Source organism: Cololabis saira, chromosome 20 (genome assembly GCF_033807715.1).
Source record: "Cololabis saira isolate AMF1-May2022 chromosome 20, fColSai1.1, whole genome shotgun sequence".
Classification (NCBI taxonomy): domain Eukaryota; kingdom Metazoa; phylum Chordata; class Actinopteri; order Beloniformes; family Belonidae; genus Cololabis; species Cololabis saira.
The window spans coordinates 12,810,767-12,834,429 of NC_084606.1; the positions used below are offsets into that span (position 1 = coordinate 12,810,767).

A 23,663-nucleotide genomic window follows, 5' to 3' on the forward strand; every position below is an offset into this window, starting at 1 on the left:
AGTGTCGCCAACGGACAAAACCTCAGAAAAGTGTGTATGCCAGACATGATTTGTGCGTGGAGGACCGCAACTTTCTACGTTCAAATCACTTTTCAAACAACCGACCGTGAGCGTAGAAAGTTGCGTACGCACGTTTTTTGTGCGCCGCACGCTTCGTACATGAGGCCCCAGGTAACCAGATCCATGGTTTGAGAATTCGGAAGATATGCAGATATGCAGAAAGATAGGCTCCAAAATAGATGAACAAGACTGCTATGCTGATGATATTCAGCTATACATTTCTTTTAAACCTCAGGATGTTTTTAAGATGCAGATCTTGCTTAGGTGTTTGGATTCTTTCAGGAGTTGGACGAATAGATTGGTCTCAGTCATCAGTGATGGTGCCAGTAGATATTGTTAGTATTGTTAGACTTTCAGGAAGTAATCATATACATGTGTGTGTGTGTAAATTGCTGGTACTGGTGGCACAATTTCAAAGTTATGTATTTCACTGGGTTTTTTTTTTTTTAATATATTTGTACCATGTTTGTTGGCTTTTTGATTACAAGTTGTATTTCTGTTAAAACGGATAATCATTCCTATTAGAGCAGTTTCACTAAATAACTTCCACATGTAATGCAAACAATCTTAGCATTTTTTTAAAGACTGATGTCTCTCATCAGTGTCATAAAGTTGTGGCTGACTCTGTTGGATTGTTTTCTACTGTTTTTCACAGACTGTTGGGTTGTTTTGTTGTTGGATTGTTTAAAACCTGTTTAGGTTTTAAACCTGCTTCCTGAAATTTAAAGAAATAACACAATTGCAATAACAAGTGCAATAACCACTAATACCTCACGTATTTTTGGAAATATTTGTAAATATTTTGTAAATATTATTATATTATAGTTTATTTGGTGTTTACTACTTTTTTTTCTCTCTTGTACATAGTCTTTTTCTACTTTTTCTACTTTTTTATATTGCTCTTTTTTTATTATTTAACTATTTATGGTTATTTCTATTTTAAATCTTTTGTATAAAGCGCGTGTGTGTTTTGGCTGCTGCACGACTGAATTTCTCCTCTGGGAGATCAATAAAGTCTACTATTCTATTCTATTCTATTCTATTCAATGCAGTCACTCCTTCAGTCATCCATAATCAAGTGGAGGCAAACTGATAATGTAATGCAAAAGGGTGCCATTAGATTATAAACTCCCCGTCTGTTAGCCGCTGTGGCTCTACTGACTCATAATGAATACTGTTTTCTGTTTCGTTCTCTTATCAGACGTTTTGGTTCTGCTAACAAAGATAACAAAGTACGTCATTCATTGTCAGAGACAGCTGATTTCATAAGTGAGTATGCAACAGGACAGGCAGGACTTTAGTCTTCAAAGCAGATAGATACCAGCAGCTTGTTAGAGAGCAATGTCCTTTGTGGGACTAAGTTGAAAGGAATGTTTGGAATGAGAAGAACTCAGCAGTATACAGTTTAAGCCCCGACAACAGTTGGATAACAGGAACACAAATCCAAGTCCTTCCACACAGCCAACAAGTCTGTCTGGTTTTCAGGTTTTCAGGTAAAGATTAACAACACCCATATTATCAAAGATCTTCCAATGGGCTCTTCCTGTCTTGGATTGCAAACTGAACACATGAGTAATCTCATCAATGTGTAACCAAAAATAAAAAGGCAATTACAGTACCTGGTATCCAGAGAATCAGATTTCTGCATGGTTTTGACTGCTGTGGTTTAAAGATTCAGTCAGCCGAGAAACATTTTTTAAGTGTTTCTTATTACCTTATTTTATACTGATCTCTTCAAGGAAAGGTGTACAGTGGGGAGAACAAGTATTTGATACACTGCCGATTTTGCAGGTTTTCCCACTTGAAAAGCATGTAGAAGTCTGTAATTTTTTATCATAGGTACTCTTCAACTGTGAGTGATGGAATCTAAAAAAAAAAATCCAGAAAAATCACATTGTATGATTTTTAAGTAATTCATTTGCATTTTATTGCATGACATAAGTATTTGATACATCAGAAAAACAGTCATGCAATAAAATGCTAATTAATTACTTAAAAATCATACAATGTGATTTTCTGGATTTTTTTTTTAGATTCCGTCACTCACAGTTGAAGAGTACCTATGATAAAAATTACAGACTTCTACATGCTTTTCAAGTGGGAAAACCTGCAAAATCGGCAGTGTATCAAATACTTGTTCTCCCCACTGTATTTGATGCAACAATGACAGGTAACCTAAAATAACCCAACAGAATCTGTTGCGATTTTTGTCAGTTCACTATGGTATAATATTTTCATTTAGTTTTTTAATCATACACCATCCCATTTAAATGACTTTCCTGTTCACATATTATTAGGAATACACAACAGAATGAGAAATACATGAATTAACCATCGTGTATTAAAGCACGTTTAGTGCAACTTTTTTTTTTTTTGACACTTAGTGATGCCTAGCAGGATAAATAAACAGCTCATTTAAACTATATAGACAAAGAGCTGCTCTGTGTCGCCATGCTTCTCCTGCTGAAAGTCCGGTCACGAGATGAGCAGGACAACCTGCTGGGGCGGCTCATATGACCACAAATGCATGGCTTTAAAACAGAATGACTTATTCATAAGTGCTCTACCTCCTCACATGGACTGTGCTTCATGGAGTAAATCCCCGACCACAAACATCTTACACTGAGACTGGGCTTGAGATGGAAGCCCATGGGAACACATTTGCTCCAGAATTTCTCAGCAGTAAACCAGGACTTTTTAAAGTGACTTGATCATGAACACTCTCAAAAAGAAAATATCTCATCATTCTGAAGGCCTGCTCACTTAGAGTAAGAAGTAAAATAAGTGGTTCTTTTACGTGTCATCATACTAGTAAATAGTAAATATTTGACACATGATAGTGTCAAATACTTAATCGTAAGGAGAATTTGGAATAATAAGGAAGAAAACTATGAAGAAAGATTTTTTTAAATATAAAACTAGTCACCCCTTGACACAACTCCTTCCTACATATATCTCCGGACTACAACCCCCCCCGCCCTCGCCCCCATCATCATGGACACCTAATCCCCATAAGCCTCTATAATGCCCTCAGACAGGGAGAGGAAGTGGAGAAAGGAGAGTTTGAGCTCACTGACCTTGCAAGCCGATTACCGGCCAAGTGCATTTCACAAACGGCACTTTGAGGCTTTGAACTCAGGGTGAACACACACACATCAGCTCCAGTCCCTTGGAAAAGGGAGAGCACGCACAAGGTACGCGTAGCTAAGGCTGAGAGGACAGGGAAAAAGGGCGAGACTGTTAAAAAGTCCTATTTTATTTTGCAGAAGAGGCAGAGTTAATCTGCCACTAGAGGGCAGCATATGCATGTAGTAATTACATGAGTGTCCTGGTTGGAGAAAGTGTGTTACTTGGTCAGAGTTCCTCAGGGAGTTGATAGTGATAACCCGGTTTAAAGACAGAAACTTTCACAGAGGTGGATTAAGGAAAGACTTACAGAAGATTAACAAAGAAGCTCATCCAATAATGTCCGCTTCAGTGTCTTTTAGTTTCCAAATCCCCTTGTTGCTTTACGATCCCCGCCACCTCTGAATGCTTGTATATTTTATAGGCAGTTTTTAGAGCATCAATTTCAACTGGAGAACTCTTAGCGAATTTACAGTGCAATAACTGTGTGTTGATGTTTAACTACTGAATTGCAGAATAGCCTGCTAGGACACCATTTTTGAATATGAAACCTACTTTTTGACAGACATTGTTACATCAGACACAATCACTGCCCTGCCCATGGCCAGATGTCGTCTTCTTGTATCTGGTATCTGGTAGGTTGACACAGTCTCTAAACTCCAGAGATTTAATGCTGCAGTTCATCTCAAGAATGTGCTGAAGGATTTTGTCTTTCGAGTGAAAAAGGTGAGCATGAAAATAGCATAATGCCACCTTACAACAGAACCACGTGTCCATCCTTCAGGTTGGCTTTATCAAGAGTTGAACCTATTCACAACTCGGAGTGCATGCATTCATTCTTCATTTGATGATACAATGTTTGTAGTTAAACTTCCTCCTAGACTAGTAAGTCTTCGTTGAGGAGCTATGAATTACACATATGATGTTAAATGTTGCTATTATAATATAAAGTAAATGTAAAGTAAAAAGTAAAGAGAAAAAAAAGCAAAAACACAAACAGCAACCATTGCAGGGGCCTCGTGTACAAAGAGATCAGTGGACAAAAAACGTGCGTACGCCACTTTCCACGGTCGGATGTTCAAAAAGTGACTTGAACGTGGAAAGTTGTGGTCTTTCACGCACACATCAAGTCTGGCGTACACAGATTTCTGAGGTTTTGTCCGTTGGCGACACTCACTGGTGATGCAGGGAAGTCCAGATTATGAGGAAACGTGACGTCAACAATAAGTTCATGAACACACGTGAAGGACACGACAGTCCCCACATCACCAGATAAGTTACACAAGAGTGGAACTGTAACAATCTCACAATCAACCACATGAACATATGAAGGCAGGAACCTGTCAATCACAACCATGGAACCTGTCAATCACAACCATGGAACCTGTCAATCACAACCATGGAACCTGTCAATCACAACTGTCAATCACAACGATGGAACCTGTCAATCACAACGATGGAACCTGTCAATCACAACTGTCAATCACAACGATGGAACCTGTCAATCACAGCAATGGAACCTGTCAATCACAACGGTGGAACCTGTCAATCACAATGATGGAACCTGTCAATCACAACCATGGAACCTGTCAATCACAACGATGGAACCTGTCAATCACAACAATGGAACCTGTCAATCACAACCATGGAACCTGTCAATCACAACTGTCAATCACAACGATGGAACCTGTCAATCACAACTGTCAATCACAACGATGGAACCTGTCAATCACAACCATGGAACCTGTCAATCACAACTGTCAATCACAACGATGGAACCTGTCAATCACAGCGATGGAACCTGTCAATCACAACGGTGGAACCTGTCAATCACAATGATGGAACCTGTCAATCACAACCATGGAACCTGTCAATCACAACGATGGAACCTGTCAATCACAACAATGGAACCTGTCAATCACAATAATGGAACCTGTCAATCACAATGATGGAACCTGTCAATCACAACAATGGAACCTGTCAATCACAGCGATGGAACCTGTCAATCATAACGGTGGAACCTGTCAATCACAACGATGGAACCTGTCAATCACAATGATGGAACCTGTCAATCACAATGATGGAACCTGTCAATCACAACAATGGAACCTGTCAATCACAATGATGGAACCTGTCAATCACAGCGATGGAAGCTGTCAATCGCAACGATCAAACCTGTCAATCACAACAGTGGAACCTGTCAATCACAACCATGGAACCTGTCAATCACAACAGTGGAACATGTCAATCACAACTGTCAATCACAACAATGGAACCTGTCAATCACAACAATGGAACCTGTCAATCACAACAGTGGAACCTGTCAATCACAACGATGGAACCTGTCAATCACAACAGTGGAACCTGTCAATCACAACGGTGGAACCTGTCAATCACAACAGTGGAACCTGTCAATCACAACGATGGAACCTGTCAATCACAACAGTGGAACCTGTCAATCACAACGGTCAATCACAATGATGGAACCTGTCAATCACAATGATGGAACCTGTCAATCACAGTGATGGAAGCTGTCAATCACAACAATGGAACCTGTCAATCACAACAATGGAACCTGTCAATCACAACAATGGAACCTGTCAATCACAACTGTCAATCACAACGATGGAACCTGTCAATCACAGCGATGGAAGCTGTCAATCGCAACGATCAAACCTGTCAATCACAACAGTGGAACCTGTCAATCACAACCATGGAACCTGTCAATCACAACCATGGAACCTGTCAATCACAACAGTGGAACCTGTCAATCACAACTGTCAATCACAACGATGGAACCTGTCAATCACAACAGTGGAACCTGTCAATCACAACGATGGAACCTGTCAATCACAACAGTGGAACCTGTCAATCACAATGATGGAACCTGTCAATCACAATGATGGAACCTGTCAATCACAATGATGGAACCTGTCAATCACAGTGATGGAAGCTGTCAATCACAATGATGGAACCTGTCAATCACAATGATGGAACCTGTCAATCACAATGATGGAACCTGTCCATCACAGCGATGGAAGCTGTCAATCACAACAATGGAACCTGTCAATCACAACAATGGAACCTGTCAATCACAACAATGGAACCTGTCAATCACAACTGTCAATCACAACGATGGAACCTGTCAATCACAACGATGGAACCTGTCAATCACAACAATGGAACCTGTCAATCACAACGGTCAATCACAATGATGGAACCTGTCAATCACAGCGATGGAACCTGTCCATCACAACGATGGAACCTGTCAATCACAATGACAGCCTTGGTTCTGGTAGAGGAATCTGCTGATCCAGGATCAGTAGTGAGTCTTCAGGGACCACACTGACCTGCTGGTCCAGGATCTGGATCATCAGCTGGTTTAGGTACCAAGAGGATCCTTCTGGATCTCTGCATGAACTGGACCAGCTGCTCTGGTTCAACATGATGGTTTCAGCTGGAGCTGCTACAGGTCAGACATCTCTCAGTCACTTTACACCGTCTTAAAAGGGAATGAAAGTAACCTACCGTATCAGCACACGCAGTCAAAACAAACAAGAAGATGTTTATTCTCTTCTGTTTTTTTTTTTTTTTTATCAAAACACTGAATTTACCGACATGGGAATATTGACGTCAGTCATCGCAGTGAATGTCGGTATCTGTAATTTTTTTGGTTTATCGCCCAGGCCTACACCAAATCAAAGAAACTGGTTTAAAATGGCGTAATTCCATGTCAAGAGACTCAACATAACACTCAGGTGTGCAAATGTTTGGTCATTTACTCCAGAACCTTAGAATGTTGTTATTTTCTAATATGCTTATGATGATAAATTGACTTGGATGTGAACAGCAAAGGCACTTTTAGAGAGTGAGAGAATGAGAGTGATACATCACCTGTCCCGACATGACCGTCACTTCTCATCCTGGCTCTCCGTTGGTGGAATGGAATGAGCTTGGATAAACTCATTAAGATATCATGCCCTGCTTTCTCACATCTCTTGATTCACGCCTAATCCCGGTACATGTGTGCTCACGGTCTTCTTAAGCAGACTGCGAGGTCGGTCACAGATTAACTGATTAAGAAATGGAGAGGACACATGTTGCTATGTTTCACCAACCAAGCACCAGCTTACAATAATAACTTACTAGTAGGTCAAACACCTAATATAAAAAGTATTACAGTAAAGCTGATATAAATAAACTTAGAGATCCTGCCGAATGTGTTTGAGTCCAATACATAGGTTTAGTTTAAGAAAAAGCAGCAACAAAAATATCAGAAACATTGTGTTAAGAGGCTTTTGGATTCTTTTTTATTTTTTTTTATTTTTAATAACTTAAAGGTCACAGTGTGTGAAAGTCAAGGGTGTTTTATCAAATGTTCTTTTATTATCTAGTGTATCACGAAAGGGCTGTTTTTTTATTGCCAGTTTTATTTGCATTATCCATCCATCCATCGTCCGCCGCTTTATCCGTTCCCGGGTCGCGGGGCAGCAGCCTCAGCAGAGATGCCCAGACTTCCCTCACCCCACCACTTCATCCAGCTCCTCCGGGGGGAGTCCGAGGCGTTCCCAGGCCAGCCGAGAGACATAGTCTCTCCAGCGTGTCCTGGGTCTTCCCCGGGGTCTCCTCCCGGTGGGACATGCCTGGAACACCTCCCTAGGGAGGAGGGACATGCCTGGAACACCTCCCTAGGGAGGCGTCCAGGAGGATCCGATACAGATGCCCAAGCCACCTCAGCTGACTCCTCTCAATGTGAAGGAGCAGCGGCTCGACTCCGAGCTCCTCCCGGGTGACCGAACTCCTCACCCTATCTCTAAGGGAGCGTCCAGCCACTCTGCGGAGGAAACTCATCTCGGCTGCTTGTATCCGCGATCTTATCCTTTCTGTCATTACCCAAAGTTCATGACCATAGGTGAGGGTAGGGGCGTAGATTGACCGGTAAATCGAGAGCTTCGCCTTTCGACTCAGCTCCCTCTTCACCACAACGGTCCAGTACATCGACCGCATTACTGCGGACGCTGCACCGATCCGTCTGTCAATCTCACGCTCCATCGTTCCCTCACTCGTGAACAAGATCCCGAGATACTTGAACTCCTCCACCTGAGGCAGGACTTCTCCACCCACCCGGAGAAGGCACGCCACCCTTTCCCGGTGGAGAACCATGGCCTCGGTCTTGGAGGTGCTGATTCTCATCCCTGCCGCGTCGCACTCGGCCGCAAACCGCCCCAGCGCATGCTGAAGGTCCCGGTCTGATGAAGCCAACAGGACAACATCATCTGCAAAAAGCAGAGATGAAATCCTGAGGTTCCCAAACCGGAACCCCTCCGGCCCCTGGCTGCGCCTAGAAATCCTGTCCATAAAAATTATGAACAGAATGAATGCATTTATTTGCATTATGTACAAAATAAATACTTGCCAGAGCCAACATGCAGGACATCACCAGGTTGGTTAATGACTCTTTTCCTGTCCCTGGTAAGCTTCGATATTCCTGACACAGTGGCGACACACTTTTCGGAGTGTTCCAAGTCTTTTTTTCCAAACATCTACGCCAGGGGTATTCAATTAGATTCGGCCGGGGGCCACATCTGCAAAAGGACTGTATGGAGAGGGCCGCACAATTTGAAAATTTGGGGGTTTTCAAAATGTAATTTGCACTCAAAGACGAAGACTTATTTATATATAATACATTTGTATTATACATTTGAATATATCTAGTTTACATATGAATTATGTATTAATTGTCTCCAGATTTAGTCATTGTGAATGTTAAATATAATATTCAGATAAAGAAATATTATTTTAAATGCAAGTTCATTTTGAAACCATGCATTGTGCAAACTTAATGAAGTTGATATTGACCTACTTTTAATAAAACACGCCATAATGACAAAGCACCACTTTCCACCAAGATTTCCTTACTTGAATATTATATTAAGCATTGAGCACAAGCATTTCAGTCCATAGTAGCCAGTTTGATGTTATAAATAAGGAACCAAAATATTAACCATAAGCTCCTTTATTAATGAAACATCTGTGCATAATATCAGCAAAACAAAACAATCACATGAAATTATAGGAGGCTTAGAAGTCCTCACTTATTCAAATGAAAAAAATGTCAGGCCAATCCTAGAAGCCTATGTCAACAAGTCCTCTGTACAACGGAGGTTAATAATAATGTGACAAACATTAACACTGTGCAACACTGGCAAAAAATCTGAAGTAAAAAACATCTCCAACAGAGATTAACATGTACAAACACTATGCATCGTTAACCAACTAAAAAAAGGCTACCAAGCATCTTAAACTTAAATGCTATATGCATTCTCTGCACACATTACAAATAAAAATCGCACCTTGTGTGAACGCATTCCTGGCATATCTGTCTGCCCGTCTGTCTGCATGTGTCTCAAGGCTGCTCGTCAGCCAGCGGTGTGCAGCAGGCCAACAAAATTACGCACAGCTCAGCGCAGCGCAGCGCAGCGCAGGTGCATCACTATTATTTAAAAAAAAAAAAAAAAAAAAAAATTTTTTTTTTTTTTTTTTTTTTTTTTTTTTTTTTTCAACAAACAACCCCTTTTTTGAAATATGACCAGGGGCCACATAAAAGCTCCTGGCGGGCCGCATGTGGCCCGCGGGCCGCCAATTGAATAGCCCTGATCTACGCAGTCAAAACCAAAGAGATGATTGCAGATTGTTGGGATAAATGCTGTTAGCAGGTTAAAACTGGACATTTTAATTGACAAGTTGACCTCTGAGCCACAGATTGATACTCAAAAAAAAGTGCACCAGCAACAGTTTTTTCATGGCAAGCTTCATGATTTTAAGGTGGATAACACTTTTACAAAAATATGCCAATAAGCAGCTTCAAGGTGGCAGACATGACCCGTACAAACTCAGAACTTTGAAGGAAGACTCTTCTATCCTGGCTGATCCCTGCTTCCCACTTTTTAAAGAGATAGTGCTGCTTTCTTCCAGCTGCAGATATATCAGGATGTAGGACTAATAGGTTTAAGAACTCAGGTGTCCCTTTTGCTGTCGTCCTCTTCAATGAACCAAAGAACTTCTAATTTTGATCTTGAGAACAGGAAGAGGGAAGCAATGCTTCCCCCCAACACTTGCAGACTCTATAACGGCATGGGAAGATGTGGCAAAAATAATATATCTAAAAGAGCAAATTGTTTATGTTTAATAACTGGATCATAGATGTTTGGTCTGGCTATTGTTCATCTGAATGAGACCTTCATTTTAACGTCAGGGACACGGTCATGCCAACATGTATGCATGTTCTACATCACTTTATTATCATCTTAAAGTTCAGGTGACTGTATTCACTGTTCAGAGAGGGGGTTTTCTTTTTCTTTCTTTTTATATCTTTTCTCCCAGTTTTTAAGCTGGATTAGTCTCTGTTTCATTGTTAAGTCAGAATTAGTTGTTTAAAATGAAGTATAAACCCATAAACATTTAGGAATCGTGTCCTTTCAACTTGGTTACGTCCATGACTGGAACAGATTTTTTCTTGTGAACTCAATCAATTCAGTTTTATGCAGTTCAGCTTTACTTACCTATGTAGTGCCAAATCCCAACATGTCATCTCAAAGCAATACAAAAATACAGCTCAACTTGTTCTAAATTAGTCCAATTAATACAAAGTCAATGAATGAATAACAATTACTGCTTCGCTCAGGGAAACCAACAGCTCATTACACGTATCCAGAGCTGCACTACAATCACATCAGGCAACTCACACGTCCTCAAATGACCTCTGTTCAATCTTCTCCTGAATGTCTGTGAAGGTTCTCAGTCATCCAGGTCAGGTTCATGTCCAAAAACCCACTCCTTCAAGGCAACTGGACTGTAATTGTTTTTTTTTCAAGACCACTCTGCTGGAAAAAATGGTGATTTTTGGATCTTTTTGCATACAAGGGTAGCTGCATAGTGGGTGTTGAAAGGATCTGACTACAACACCAAGATGTTTGCCCTCCTTTGAGACAGAGATACATGTGAAGCTCTTTAGAGGGATCCTGCCAACAGAATTTGATCAGGTACCTTAAGTCTTTGGAGGACAACAACATAATAGATCGAAAACTCTGTTACAGGCTGTACCCAGGAAAAGCCACCCCGTACATCTATGGGCTCCCCAAGATCCACAAGAAAGAACGTGATGACGTCTCTGACCTGTCAACTTGCACCTCCTCCTGGTGAAACTCAAATACTTCTTAGTAATGATACCTCCAATACATTTACAACTTGAGTACATACACGGAAATCTCTAACAGTTCTTTTCTTGAGGTGGTGAAAATGCGATTCATCACTCTACAAGTATATGTACTACATTACTATAGGCTCTCTAACCTGCCATGCTGCTACTGTGTTGCAGAGGCAACTGGTGTAGTTTTCTCCGGGGGGGGGGGTTAATAAATTACATTAACAATAGCAAAATTATAATGCAGTTTTTTTGTACATTTTATCCTTGAGAGAAGCTCATTTCTCAATGACTCTCTGGTTAAAGTCAGGGATGTTTTTGACAGGTTTCTTCTCCACAGACAGCACGGCCAACGCATGAAGACGATGCTGAGGAAGGTCTGGATTCTCTTCAGAAGCAGCTCTCAGATCCAGCGGTGGTCCGAGGATCTGTGATGCTGATCTGAAGCAGAGCCGCAGTCTCTGAGAAGATTATTCCCCATGAAGAGCTGGTCCAGAACCACAGAACTCATCACTGCTGTAGATGAGGCCCAGTTCAGTGTTCAACTTGTTGAGCAGAGGATAAACCTCCACGGTTGTGTTCAGTGCTGCTTAAAGGAGCTTGAGGCCGGATTGAGGCAGGATTTATGAAAAAAATTTGTATATGTTTTAAGTTTTCTAGTAATAATGTCAGATGAAGCGTTCCAAACCCAAAAGAATGTTTCCTCTAGTGTATCTCTCCGTTGCCTTGAACAGGCTGTGTGCTGCAAAATGTGCTGCAATTCGGTCCCGAATTTCCCGCGCTGTCCTGCGGATGTGACGTCACATGACGCTGCATGCACGTTCTCCCCGTTCTCCCGTGCCGGCTTCACTGTTGGCTGCAGTACCCCCAACGGCCGTCGTGGTGGAGGGTGGCGCTAGAGAGTCTCATTTCTTAAAAGGAGCCTCAAGCTCCTTTAAGGGTCGATGCTGGAATCTGTCTGCTTGTATCAGTGCAGCACTGATCAGCTGCTGGGGGAGGAGAACCGGTCCTGTACACGGCCTGAGATGGTGTCACAACCTAAAACATGGATGATCAGTTTAATAGAATATGGAGATGAGTAGAAGTCAGCTTTACAATCTAATATATAAAACCAAATTGTTTTATGTGTCCATTTAATTTAAGGGAAAATGCCACAACAGTTAACAGCAAACCATTAAAACCAGAACAGTGCTGACTTTTGAACATTTGCAACTTCTGCATTTACCATGTTGAAAATTCCTGCAATTTAAATTTCAATCACTACTCTTAAAAAAAAAAAACAGCACATATACACCTTTCACTTAATAGGAGTGGTGCAGACGTTTCCTGCAATTGCATTTGTCCCCATTTCTAAAAACCAATGCCCCCAGTGCCTTGAAAGGACCCAGCATTTAATATGTAGAATAGTTTTGTAATGCCAAGTTTTTTTCCACCATTATGAAACAAAAACTTACAGGACTTTCTCAATGTTGCATTGAACATGTTGAAATTTCCCATACTTACATTTTGACCAACCCTCAGACACCCTTGAAGAAAGTAGCATTCAACATGGTTAAATATTGCTGTAATTGCTTTTATCCAACACTAAAACCCAGGCCATGTTTTTTTCCTCATCCACATAAGGCAGTGTATTTGTGATGGTTAGAAATACCTCAACAGCAACCTGGGACTAAAGTGATGCGGTGCGAAGTGGCCACAAGAGGGCATTACAGACATGTTCACAGACATTTACAGACATCTGGGGTCCGTTTCACAAAGCAGGTTCAACAAACACTGAGTTTAATCCTGAACTCTTAGTTGATCTACTCTGAGATCGGAAACTCTGAGTTTTCGGTTCCAGAACAGCGGATTTGAGGTAATTTACTCAACTCTAAGTAGTTTCACCGGGAGTTAAGCGCGAGCGTGAGGGAAATAAAAAGCCAGCATCAGTAGATCGCTGATACAAGGATTCACCATGGCAACCGGCGACACAAAAGAGCGACATACATTTTCTTTTTTTTCTTTTTAACTTTATTTATCTTTTCAATTTACAAAATCCCTTTGAGGAAACGTTAGTTTGCATCTGAAGATCCACATACTGGAGTATACGCCACTGGAGTTAGAAGCGTTAATACGTGCATATGGCGAGTATGAGAGCATATTTTGAAAAAAAAAAAAAAGAAATGTTATTGTCAATTAGATCAGGGCCGTCAATTGGGTACGGCAGCTGCCACACCTCGGCTTCAGGGGAGAATGTAAATGTTTTTTTTTAAATACATTTATGGAATTACTCTGTATCTATTTGTATTGATGTATTCTATTACTTCATACATATAAAATAACTACAAATGCATATCAGAACAACATGATGGATTTCAGTAGGTATTATCTTTCCCAACACTTGTACCCCCCCCTCATATCTTGAAATGTCCCAGCGTCCCTGACGACAGTGGTCGCTATCAATCTCGTTTTTAGTGCGCTCTGCAGATATAATATATGTCCTGCCATTTTCTTTCTTTTTATTTAAATTGATTTATTTTATTATATTTATGTTACTTATGTAATGACTTATGCACTTCATCCACTTTATGTCTCATACTGTATTTGTTTATTTAATTCCTTGATGCCTGACTGTCCACGGTCAATGTTCTGACTGTAATTGGAACTTTTAAATAAAGTTTTAAATAAAGTAAAAAAAAAAAAGTGCGCTCTGCAGTGTTACTAACTTACAAAAATTAAAATGAAGCAGACAACCACGCAATAAAAAAAAAAGAAAGAAGGCAAGTGATGGGTCCAGAAGATATTAACGAGGCTGTTAGCCACTGATGGATTAATTATGCAAGTTCATCTCAAAGTAAGATATAAATCCTCTTATACATCTGTTTAAGGGAAATATTTGACTTTTTTTTACTCTCCCTCTCCTTTTTGCATTTGGACTTTAACTGTTTGAAGTTAAACTGGGATGTCCCTGTGATATTGTTGCACTGACATAGTGAATAAAATACGTTGCGTTTGTCAGATACGCCTTTTCTGCTCTCTAACTCTGCCGCTTGCTGTCCGTGGTGCAGAAGATGGATGTGTATTGCGTAAAGACCCATTGGCTGAATTGACGCCACTGAGGGAGGAGACAGAGAGAAACTCCAGGTTCGCTGAAATAAACCTGGTCCCGACCAGGTTAGGTTCAGAGCGTCTGTTACTACGGTAACTGACCGAGAGCTTAAGTTACCTCTCTTTGTGAAACAGGCTAGAGTTACTCCTCTTTCTCTGGTTTGAGTTACCTCCCTTTGTGAAACGGAAAACTCAGAGTTTCCCTCATTTCAGGGTTAACAGACTCAGAGTTCTCACTAAACCTGCTTTGTGAAACGGGCCCCTGTTTGAACTCCTCCTCTGGACGGAGCTACAGAGCTCTGTACGCCAAAACCTCCAGACTCAGAGAGTTTCTTATCCCGAGCTGTTGCTCTGATGAACTCTCATCACTCATGAAGTCTCAGAGTAATCAATCAATGTGCAATAATAATAATAATAATAATAATGATAATGATAATGATAATAATAATAATAATAATAATAATAATAATAATAATAATAATAATAATAATTATGATAATAATTATAATAATGATAACAATAATGATAATAATAATAATAATAATAATAATGATGATAATAATGATAATAATAATAATAATAATAATAATAATAATAATAATAATGATAATAATGATAATAATGATAATAACCACAATCATATGCTGTAACAATGCAACTTTCAATAACCATGTCCACCTCATACTGCTGCACCTTTCACTTTAAAACTTTAATTGTATATGTTAATAAGAGCTGTCATTTGTCTATTTACTGTACAGTGAGTGAAAATTCCCTGTCTTGTTTGACCAGACCTGGCCAAATAAACTGATTCTGATTCTGATTCTGAGTGGACAGCCGGTTGAGCGATGACCTGGTTTGAATACAGAAAACATCACTGAGGTGGATTTAAAGAAGACTTTCTGAAGAATAATGTCCCATTCAGTGTCTTTTAGTTTGCAAATCCCTCCAATGCATCACTTACGCCACACCTGAATACTTTTGTAAAGATTAGTTATCAGTATATTTATAGGGTTGTTGTTTGATTCCTTGTAAAAGGTCATGAGCTGTTTTACCACTGAAGTTCAAAACAGCCCCACATGTGACGGATAAAGAAACATTCGTAAATAGGCAGCAAACTTTGTGGCAACATGATTTGCATCAGGCCAGAAACCACTGTCGCAACCATGGCCAAGGGGCCTTCTCTCCCTGCTCTGCACATGCATGCACGTGATTGGGTAAAACAGATTATAATCCTCAGAGACTCAACCCTACAGTTTATCTTAACGGTGTGTGGAAAGCCTTTGTGTCTCAGCGTGTTCAGACCGTCTCAACTTGCAAACGCTGTCGAATGAATTCAGGGGAATGAGACTGTCTCCTGACAGCAGAACAACCACGATGTGTACATGATACAACTGAGCCTACTCTGAAAGGAATGTTTCATCCCTAAGACGGGCCTTGTCAGGAGGTAAATACATGATAACAATTCATACCTCCCCCTCCCCCACAACACATTCCTACCTGTTGTGATGACTAAACAAACAAAGTGTCAGACATGTACTCACAGGCCACTGTGTTACTAGGTGCGGCTCAGAAAGGGGCTGTTGAGTGCATGTGTGACGTTGACTACGCTTCATTTGATAAGATACTGGTTCTGGTTAGGCAGCAATATAGGGTTGCCACCCGTCCCGTAAAATACGGAATTGTCCTTTATTTGAGAAAAAAATGTTGCGTCCCGTTTTGAACTAATACGGGACACGATTTGTACCATATTTTCATTAACTTTTACACCATATTCTAGTTGAATTATTGAAATAAATTAACTTTTACACCATATTCTAGTTGAATTATTGAAATAAATTAACTTTTACACCATATTCTAGTTGAATTATTGAATTAAGTTAACTTTTACACCATGTTCTAGTTGAATTATTGAAATAAATTAACTTTTACACCATATTCTAGTTAAATTATTGAAATAAATTTACTTTTACACCATATCCTAGTTGAATTATTGAAATAAATTAACTTTTAAACCATATTCTAGTTGAATTATTGAAATAAATTAACTTTTACACCATATTCTAGTTGAATTATTGAAATAAATTAACCTTTACACCATACTCTAGTTGAATTATTGAAATAAGTTAACTTTTACACCATATTCTAGTTGAATTATTGAAATAAATTAACTTTTACACCATATTCTAGTTGAATTATTGAAATAAATTTACTTTTACACCATATCCTAGTTGAATTATTGAAATAAATTAACTTTTACACCATGTTCTAGTTGAATTATTGAAATAAATTAACCTTTACACCATATTCTAGTTGAATTATTGAAATAAGTTAACTTTTACACCATATTCTAGTTGAATTATTGAAATAAATTAACCTTTACACCATATTCTAGTTGAATTATTGAAATAAATTAACTTTTACACCATATTCTAGTTGAATTATTGAAATAAATTAACTTTTACACCATATTCTAGTTGAATTATTGAATTAAGTTAACTTTTACACCATGTTCTAGTTGAATTATTGAAATAAATTAACCTTTACACCATATTCTAGTTGAATTATTGAAATAAATGAACCTTTACACCATATTCTAGTTGAATTATTGAAATAAATTAACCTTTACACCATATTCTAGTTGAATTATTGAAATAAATTAACTTTTACACCATATTCTAGTTGAAATATTGAAATAAATTAACTTTTACACCATATTCTAGTTGAATTATTGAAATAAATTAACTTTTACACCATATTCTTCACCTGTAGGCTATATTACATCTTGGCTGATGTGGACGTACGTAGCATAGGAGGATATTTCAGTTGCTAGTAGGTTGTCTGTCTGTACAGTCATGCAAGTTCAATGCTATTAAAGCACTTTAAACTTTAAATCAAAGCATTTTGTTTTTTCATATAAAATAAACACATTTTTATTCAGTTTAGAAGTTTTGGGGCTTTTTTTTGGCTCCTGCGCTGCTAAAATCAGGACGTCCCTTATTTCTATTTCTGAAAGGTGGCAACCCTACAGCAATAAAGATGTGATGTTTCTCAAACCTGCATGTTACCGTCCAGCCAACTGTTAAACAGCACGGAGGAGTAGATGTGAAGCTGTACTACGATCCAGCATAAAACATGAAAACACGTTTCACAAGATTGTTGCTTTCAAACAGATTAGGCTGACAAAGGAAATAAATACACTGCTGCAGCTTTTACACATTTGTACTTGCTTTTCTTCATAATTTATGGGAAGAACTTTGGGCAACTCTTTCAGTTTGTTCAGGTAGTTTCAGGTTTCATCAGCCACAAAAGATATTTAAATATGCTCCCTCATAACAAAGCATTATTGAATCTTTCATGATTCATTCATGTCAATATCTTCTCACCAAATTAAATGTTATATTAAAAACATGACAACGGGGTAAAGACAGATAATTCTCTTTAATCAGTCATCACAAAATAACAATAACTATACAGATGTCACGTCACTGCTGGAGTCCCGGTTTGTGGTTTTCCTGCTCACTTCTTGGAGACGCGGTCGTGGACGGCGCTCGTCAGAGCAGCTACCAGCACCACGAACTCGTTGAAGTCGACCTCTGCGTCCCCGTTAAAGTCCAGCCCTTTCAACATCTTGTCAACCTCATCTGGGTTCTTTGCAGACTGCAAAGACAGACACGATTGTGTTGGAGGTTACTGCCTTGTTTGCAAATCAAATCAAACTTTATATGCATAGCACTTTGCATGCATAAAAATGCAGCACAAAGTGCTTTACATAAAAACAATACACAAACATAAAACGTATTAATGCCCTGCACAAACACGCACACTGAGTTACACACGCAGACACACACACAGACAGACACATCTATATAAATATGGGTGTAGACATGGCTGAGCACTGAGGAAATGCGTCATCATTGACCTCTTTAAATCAATGATTTGATGATCATTTAAGAAATAATTAAATAACCTAAGATCATTTCATAAAAACTGGCATTGAAGACTTCGTCGTTATGAAAATCAGTTTTGACAAAAACTTGCTGTTTGGCACACAGCCCATTTATCACCCTCGACACCAGATTACTTCATATTAATAAGGATTTTTGAACTGTAAAGACATTTAAAAATATGCTATTAAATATTGGAAAACGTGTGCTTTGAAATGTTGTTGTTATGAAATGAAATGTCCGTTGTGAGGAAGGCCCCGGTGCCTCCCAGGGGTGTGCCGTACCTTGAGAAACCCAGGCAGCTCCTTCTCCAACATAGTCTTGACCTCGGCTTTGTTGAGCGTGTCCTTCTTCCCCTCGGCGCCAGCGTACTGATCGAAGGTGCTCATCAGGAGGCCCATGGCCATCTCCAATTGGGTCATGGCTGCTTCTGAACTGACGGGTACTTTGTTACAAAGGAAAAATCACAGGGACGAACAGGACAACAAGGAAGCAGCTGTGCGGGGAGTGACTGAAGGAGAGGCTGCTTTTATAGCTAGTGAGGAAAAAGGGTTGGGTATTAGTGGTAAGGTGAAATTGTAAAGGTGGGGTAACTAAGGATGTGTTTACAATGGGTGGTGTCTCCTACTGTGCTGGTAAAACCTGTCCTACAACGCCCTAAGTACACATTACCTGAAAGGCAGGGTTAGTCACTTATTTATTGATTTAACAGAGGGCATTTTCCTTTACTGTACGACAAAGGGAATTCATAAAGATTTGTTTGTTTGGGAGCCGGTCAGCATTCTGCTGGGGGGAAAAGACACCTTTATGTAGTTTAGATGTACTGTAAACTCGTGGTTTACAGTACATGTTCCAGGTGCATCATAACAAAAGCAATGTAGATGACTGTTAAAGGCAAGAACCAACGTTAAACAACTATGCATCTCAGTGACAGGAGTTAATCTGTGGGACAGCTTAGATACAGAAATGAGCACGTTATTACAATTCAAAAGCACCTATAAATACAAAATGATTAATACATATAAAACAAAAGTATATATATATACTGTATATACAGTATGCGTGTGTGTATGTACTGCAAGTATGTATATGTGTATGTATGTGCTTATATAAATACTGTGTGGAATGATATTTAGTAATGACATGTGGAATATGCTGTATGTTTGTGTACAGTTAGGGTTAGGGTTATTTTAGATAGGTAATTTTGTTTATATTCGGGCAACTTCTCATATGGATTTATTTATGTATTTTGTTTCATTCTCTAAATCCTAAATGCAGTAGTTTATAAAAGCTAACTTTTTTTTTGTGAAAAGGGTAGGCGTCATAAACTTAGGCTTCAGTCTACACCTTTTGGTCCTTGGTTTTTAGTTAAAATTGTATAAATATATATATATATATACCAAAAAATTATATATTTTTTGTATTACACTGACGATTTAGACCTGTACTTTGGGTTATTTGTGTTGGGGAAATTGAAAGGACCAATAAACTAAACTAAACTAGTGTTTGACTGGTGTGATGAGCATGCTTTTTCAGTCAGTGCATGCCTACCCCACCAATTACAATAAATTGTGACGATTTACTGTACATGGCAAGACCCTGTGGGTGTGTGTATTTGCGTCTGTATACTGTGAAACAAGTTTGAACCAGCTGCCATCACATTATTTTGTTGGTTGTGGTTACTTCTGCACTGTGTGGACATCCAACGCTTTCATGCACATGAGAGTCTCTGCTTGCATTTTCTTTGTTTCCAGGAAATAGACCATTGTTACATAATGTCTGCGAGTAAGCATGCACACAACTAACGACTGAGAGGTAACACCGCTCCAGTAAAAATGAACATTACAACTAGGCTCACATTATATATCATCCATCGTACTCATCGTACATCATGTTCAGCTCAGATTGATGTATTGTTTCTTATTTTTCTTATTTAATTTTATATGTTATTTACTTTTTAATTGTGTACTATTGTTTACTGAAGCGTACTCTTTAATTAAATACTTGTGATTTTTGAAAACCACGCAAAGTTATGGATAAGCCCTCAATGCAGGCATTGTGACGTAGAATTGTCAAATTGGTCTGATTCACGGTCACCGCACGAATCGGCAAAGATTACTTTTGTAATACTGTATTTGACCCGGTCTTTGTACGTTTTGACCGTATAGAAACGTAATTCTTGCCATTTTAAGAATGAGATGAGTACCTGCTGGACTCTACTGCCCTTACTTTGTAACAACTTGTGCCGTCTATTATTTTACCTCTTTTCTTATCATTTTATTTCATTTTATTTGTTATTTACTTTTTAATTGTGTCTTGCCACTTTAAATGTTGATGTAAAGCACTTTGAATTACCTTGTGTTGAATTGTTCTATACGAATAAACTTGCCTATTGTTTTAAAAGACTTAAAAGAAGATTACAGTAATGACTTCAATTAAGGATTTTCATAGACTTAAAATGAGTTAGCACGCCCAGTTCCTGTTTCATAGCACACATCAGTCGCACGTTGTAATTATGGTGTATTTTGAAATCCTCACCAGCCACTGCATCAGGGATACCAGGTGTACCTGGGAAAGTGGTGCTGGTGCTGGTGTGTGTGTATTCTAGGTGTGTGCACAGACCACAGCAAACCGTTCCCAGTGTTCTCACTGTGTGGCAAGGTTTGTCGTGTTTGCACATCTGCAGGGTCCGTGCAGTGACTGTCAGTCTGCGCTCCGGTCAAATGTGGTATACTTCAAATGTTATATGTGCCGCTGAGTGAAGAGTGTGTCTCTGTTGTATTTGACCCCTTTAACCATTTGAAATTGGCTGATTCAGTGGATCAAGTCTCTTAATAATGATGGATTGTCCCCCAGGACTGCACTTAACTTCGTCATCATTTATATCCCATACTGATACCACTGATACCAGCTATCAGACAGTTTTTAGGTGATTCGAGTGTCTCATTTAAGTCAAGCCTAAATCTTGGTGTTGTCTTTGACAAAGACATGTCATCAGAACAAAACTCCAAACAGCTGATGAGGAACTGTTTTTACCATTTAAGGAATATCTCTAAACCAGGGGTCAGCAACCCAAAATGTTGAAAGAGCCATATTGGACCAAAAACACAAAAAACAAATATGTCTGGAGCCACAAAAAATGAAAAGTTTTGTATAAACCTTAGAATGAAGGCAAATGGCGAGAGGCGAAATGTCGAGAAAAAAGTCGAAATGTTGAGAAAAAAGTCGAAAATGTAGAGAAAAAAGTTGAAAATTTCGAGAAAAAAGTCAAAATTTCAAGAAAAAAGTCGAAATATTGAAAAAAAGTTGAAATGTCGAGGAAATCATCAAAATTTCGATTAAAAAGTTGAAATGTCGAGAACAAAGTCGAAATGTTGAGATTAATGTTGAAGTACAATCTCGAAAAAAAAAGTCGAAATGTCGAGAAAAAAGTCAAAATGTCGAGAAAAAAGTCAAAATGTCGAGATTAAAAAGGAAAGGAAAACGGAAGAAAAAAAGAAAAAAAGAGGAAAAAAAGAGGAAAAAAATAAAAAAGAGGAAAAAAAGAGAAAAAAAGGAAAAAAGAGAAAAACATTCAAACATTTTTGAAAAAGCTCCAGGGAGCCACTAGGGCGGCGCTAAAGAGCCGCATGCGGCTCTAGAGCCGCGGGTTGCAGACCCCTGCTCTAAACTAAGAACAGTTGTGTCAAAAATCATTCATGCTTTTGTGTCATCTCGTTTGGACAACTGCAACTTGCTTAAACAAGAAAGAACTGTCTCGTCTTCAGCAAGTCTAAAACTCTGCAGCAAAGCTGCTGACCTGCTCTAATAGAAGGGCTCACATCACCCCAATTTTAAAAACTCACTGGTTCCCCGTCCCTTTCCGTTTTAACTTTAAAATTTTGGTGCTGACTTTTAGAGCTCTGCATGGTCAGGTCAAACTTAAAACCCACCTGTTTCTCCGAGCTTTTAAACATTAGTAGTGAGACGGTTGTTTTATGACCACCATGTTGATTTTACGTACTTTTATTCTAGCAGCTTTTATCGGTATTGTCTTGTTTTTATCGTATTTCTATTTTTATTGTAGTGTTTTATTCGCGTTATTATTGATGCTTTATTTTTTGTGAAGCACCTTGTGACATTCCGTTGTCTGTGAAAGGTGCAATATAAATAAACTTTACTTACTTACACTGAGTTCCTGTATATGTGGGTGGCGCGGGTGAATGTGGCCTGTAATGTAGAAGTTCTTTGAAGGGACAAAGAAATATTATCCGTTCACCAATGTTTCTCTATCTCAACATGAGATTTTACCCATGTAGTCTGCAAAACTTTCATCTGAAGCAACGCGGAAGAATGACACTGTAAGATTTAAAAAGTGTTGATTTTACATTGTTTTTGGACTTAACACTTTTCCCTGTGAACACTAAACCAGGATTTGAAGTTAAAGGGTGGTTGATATGTGGTCTGAAGTTGTGAGAGCTCTTATTTACAATCTCGTGAACCATTAAAAAAAGCAGTTACACCATCAAGGTGGAGATTATCTGGATAAGAGAACCAATATTGTCACATATTTCCGCTAACGTCTCACTGTGTTTTTCCACTTGCCCTCTGACTCTCTGGAGTCTCGTGGACTGTGCTGGTGAAACTGTGTGAATGGATGACGCCCCCTTTGGGCTTCTGAAACTAGCACATCTGCACTGCTGAGAAAGAAGTCAAAATGTCGAGATTAATGTTGAAAGCACGGTGGCTTAGTGGTTAGCACTGTTGCCTCACAGCAAGAAGGTTCCCTGTTCGACCCCCAGGCCCAGCAGGGTCTTTCTGTGTGGAGTTTTCATGTTCTCCCCGTGCTTGCGTGGGTCTCCTCCCACAGTCCAAAAACATGCATGCTAGGTTAATTGATCATTCTAAATTGCCCGTAAGTGTGAGTGTGAGTGTGTCTGGTTGTTTGTGGGGACTGCGGGTGGAAACTAGCATTTCTGCTAAACCCGGTGTATTTACACTGCTTAATATAGAGTTAATTAATATGCATTGTCCCGTCTAAATAAACGTTGAAACTTGAAATACAATTTCGAAAAAAGTTGAAATTTCGTGAATAAAGTTGAAACACAATTTCCTGAAATGTCTCCTCTGGCCCATCAAATCCAGTTAGCAGAGCGACTGACAGCTATGCAGCAGCAGCCGTAACTAACTAACTAACTTACATCCTTGGAGTGGAACGTTAAGGGTACGTTTCTAAAGTTATGCAACTGCATGTGTGTGATATG

General features: G+C 39.2%; 1 protein-coding gene across 1 annotated transcript; it reads right to left on the reverse strand.

Annotated features, from left to right (window-relative positions):
• Nucleotides 1-17,895: 17,895 nt before the first annotated feature.
• LOC133420195 (protein S100-P-like) lies at nucleotides 17,896-18,934 on the reverse strand. The gene is made up of 2 exons (XM_061709797.1): nucleotides 18,705-18,934; nucleotides 17,896-18,133 (listed from the first exon to the last, which is right to left on the reverse strand). The coding sequence occupies exons 1-2, from the start codon at nucleotides 18,840-18,842 to the stop codon at nucleotides 17,993-17,995; spliced, it is 279 nt and encodes a 92-aa protein (XP_061565781.1). The 5' UTR covers nucleotides 18,843-18,934; the 3' UTR covers nucleotides 17,896-17,992.
• Between the last annotated feature and the right edge of the window lie 4,729 nt (nucleotides 18,935-23,663).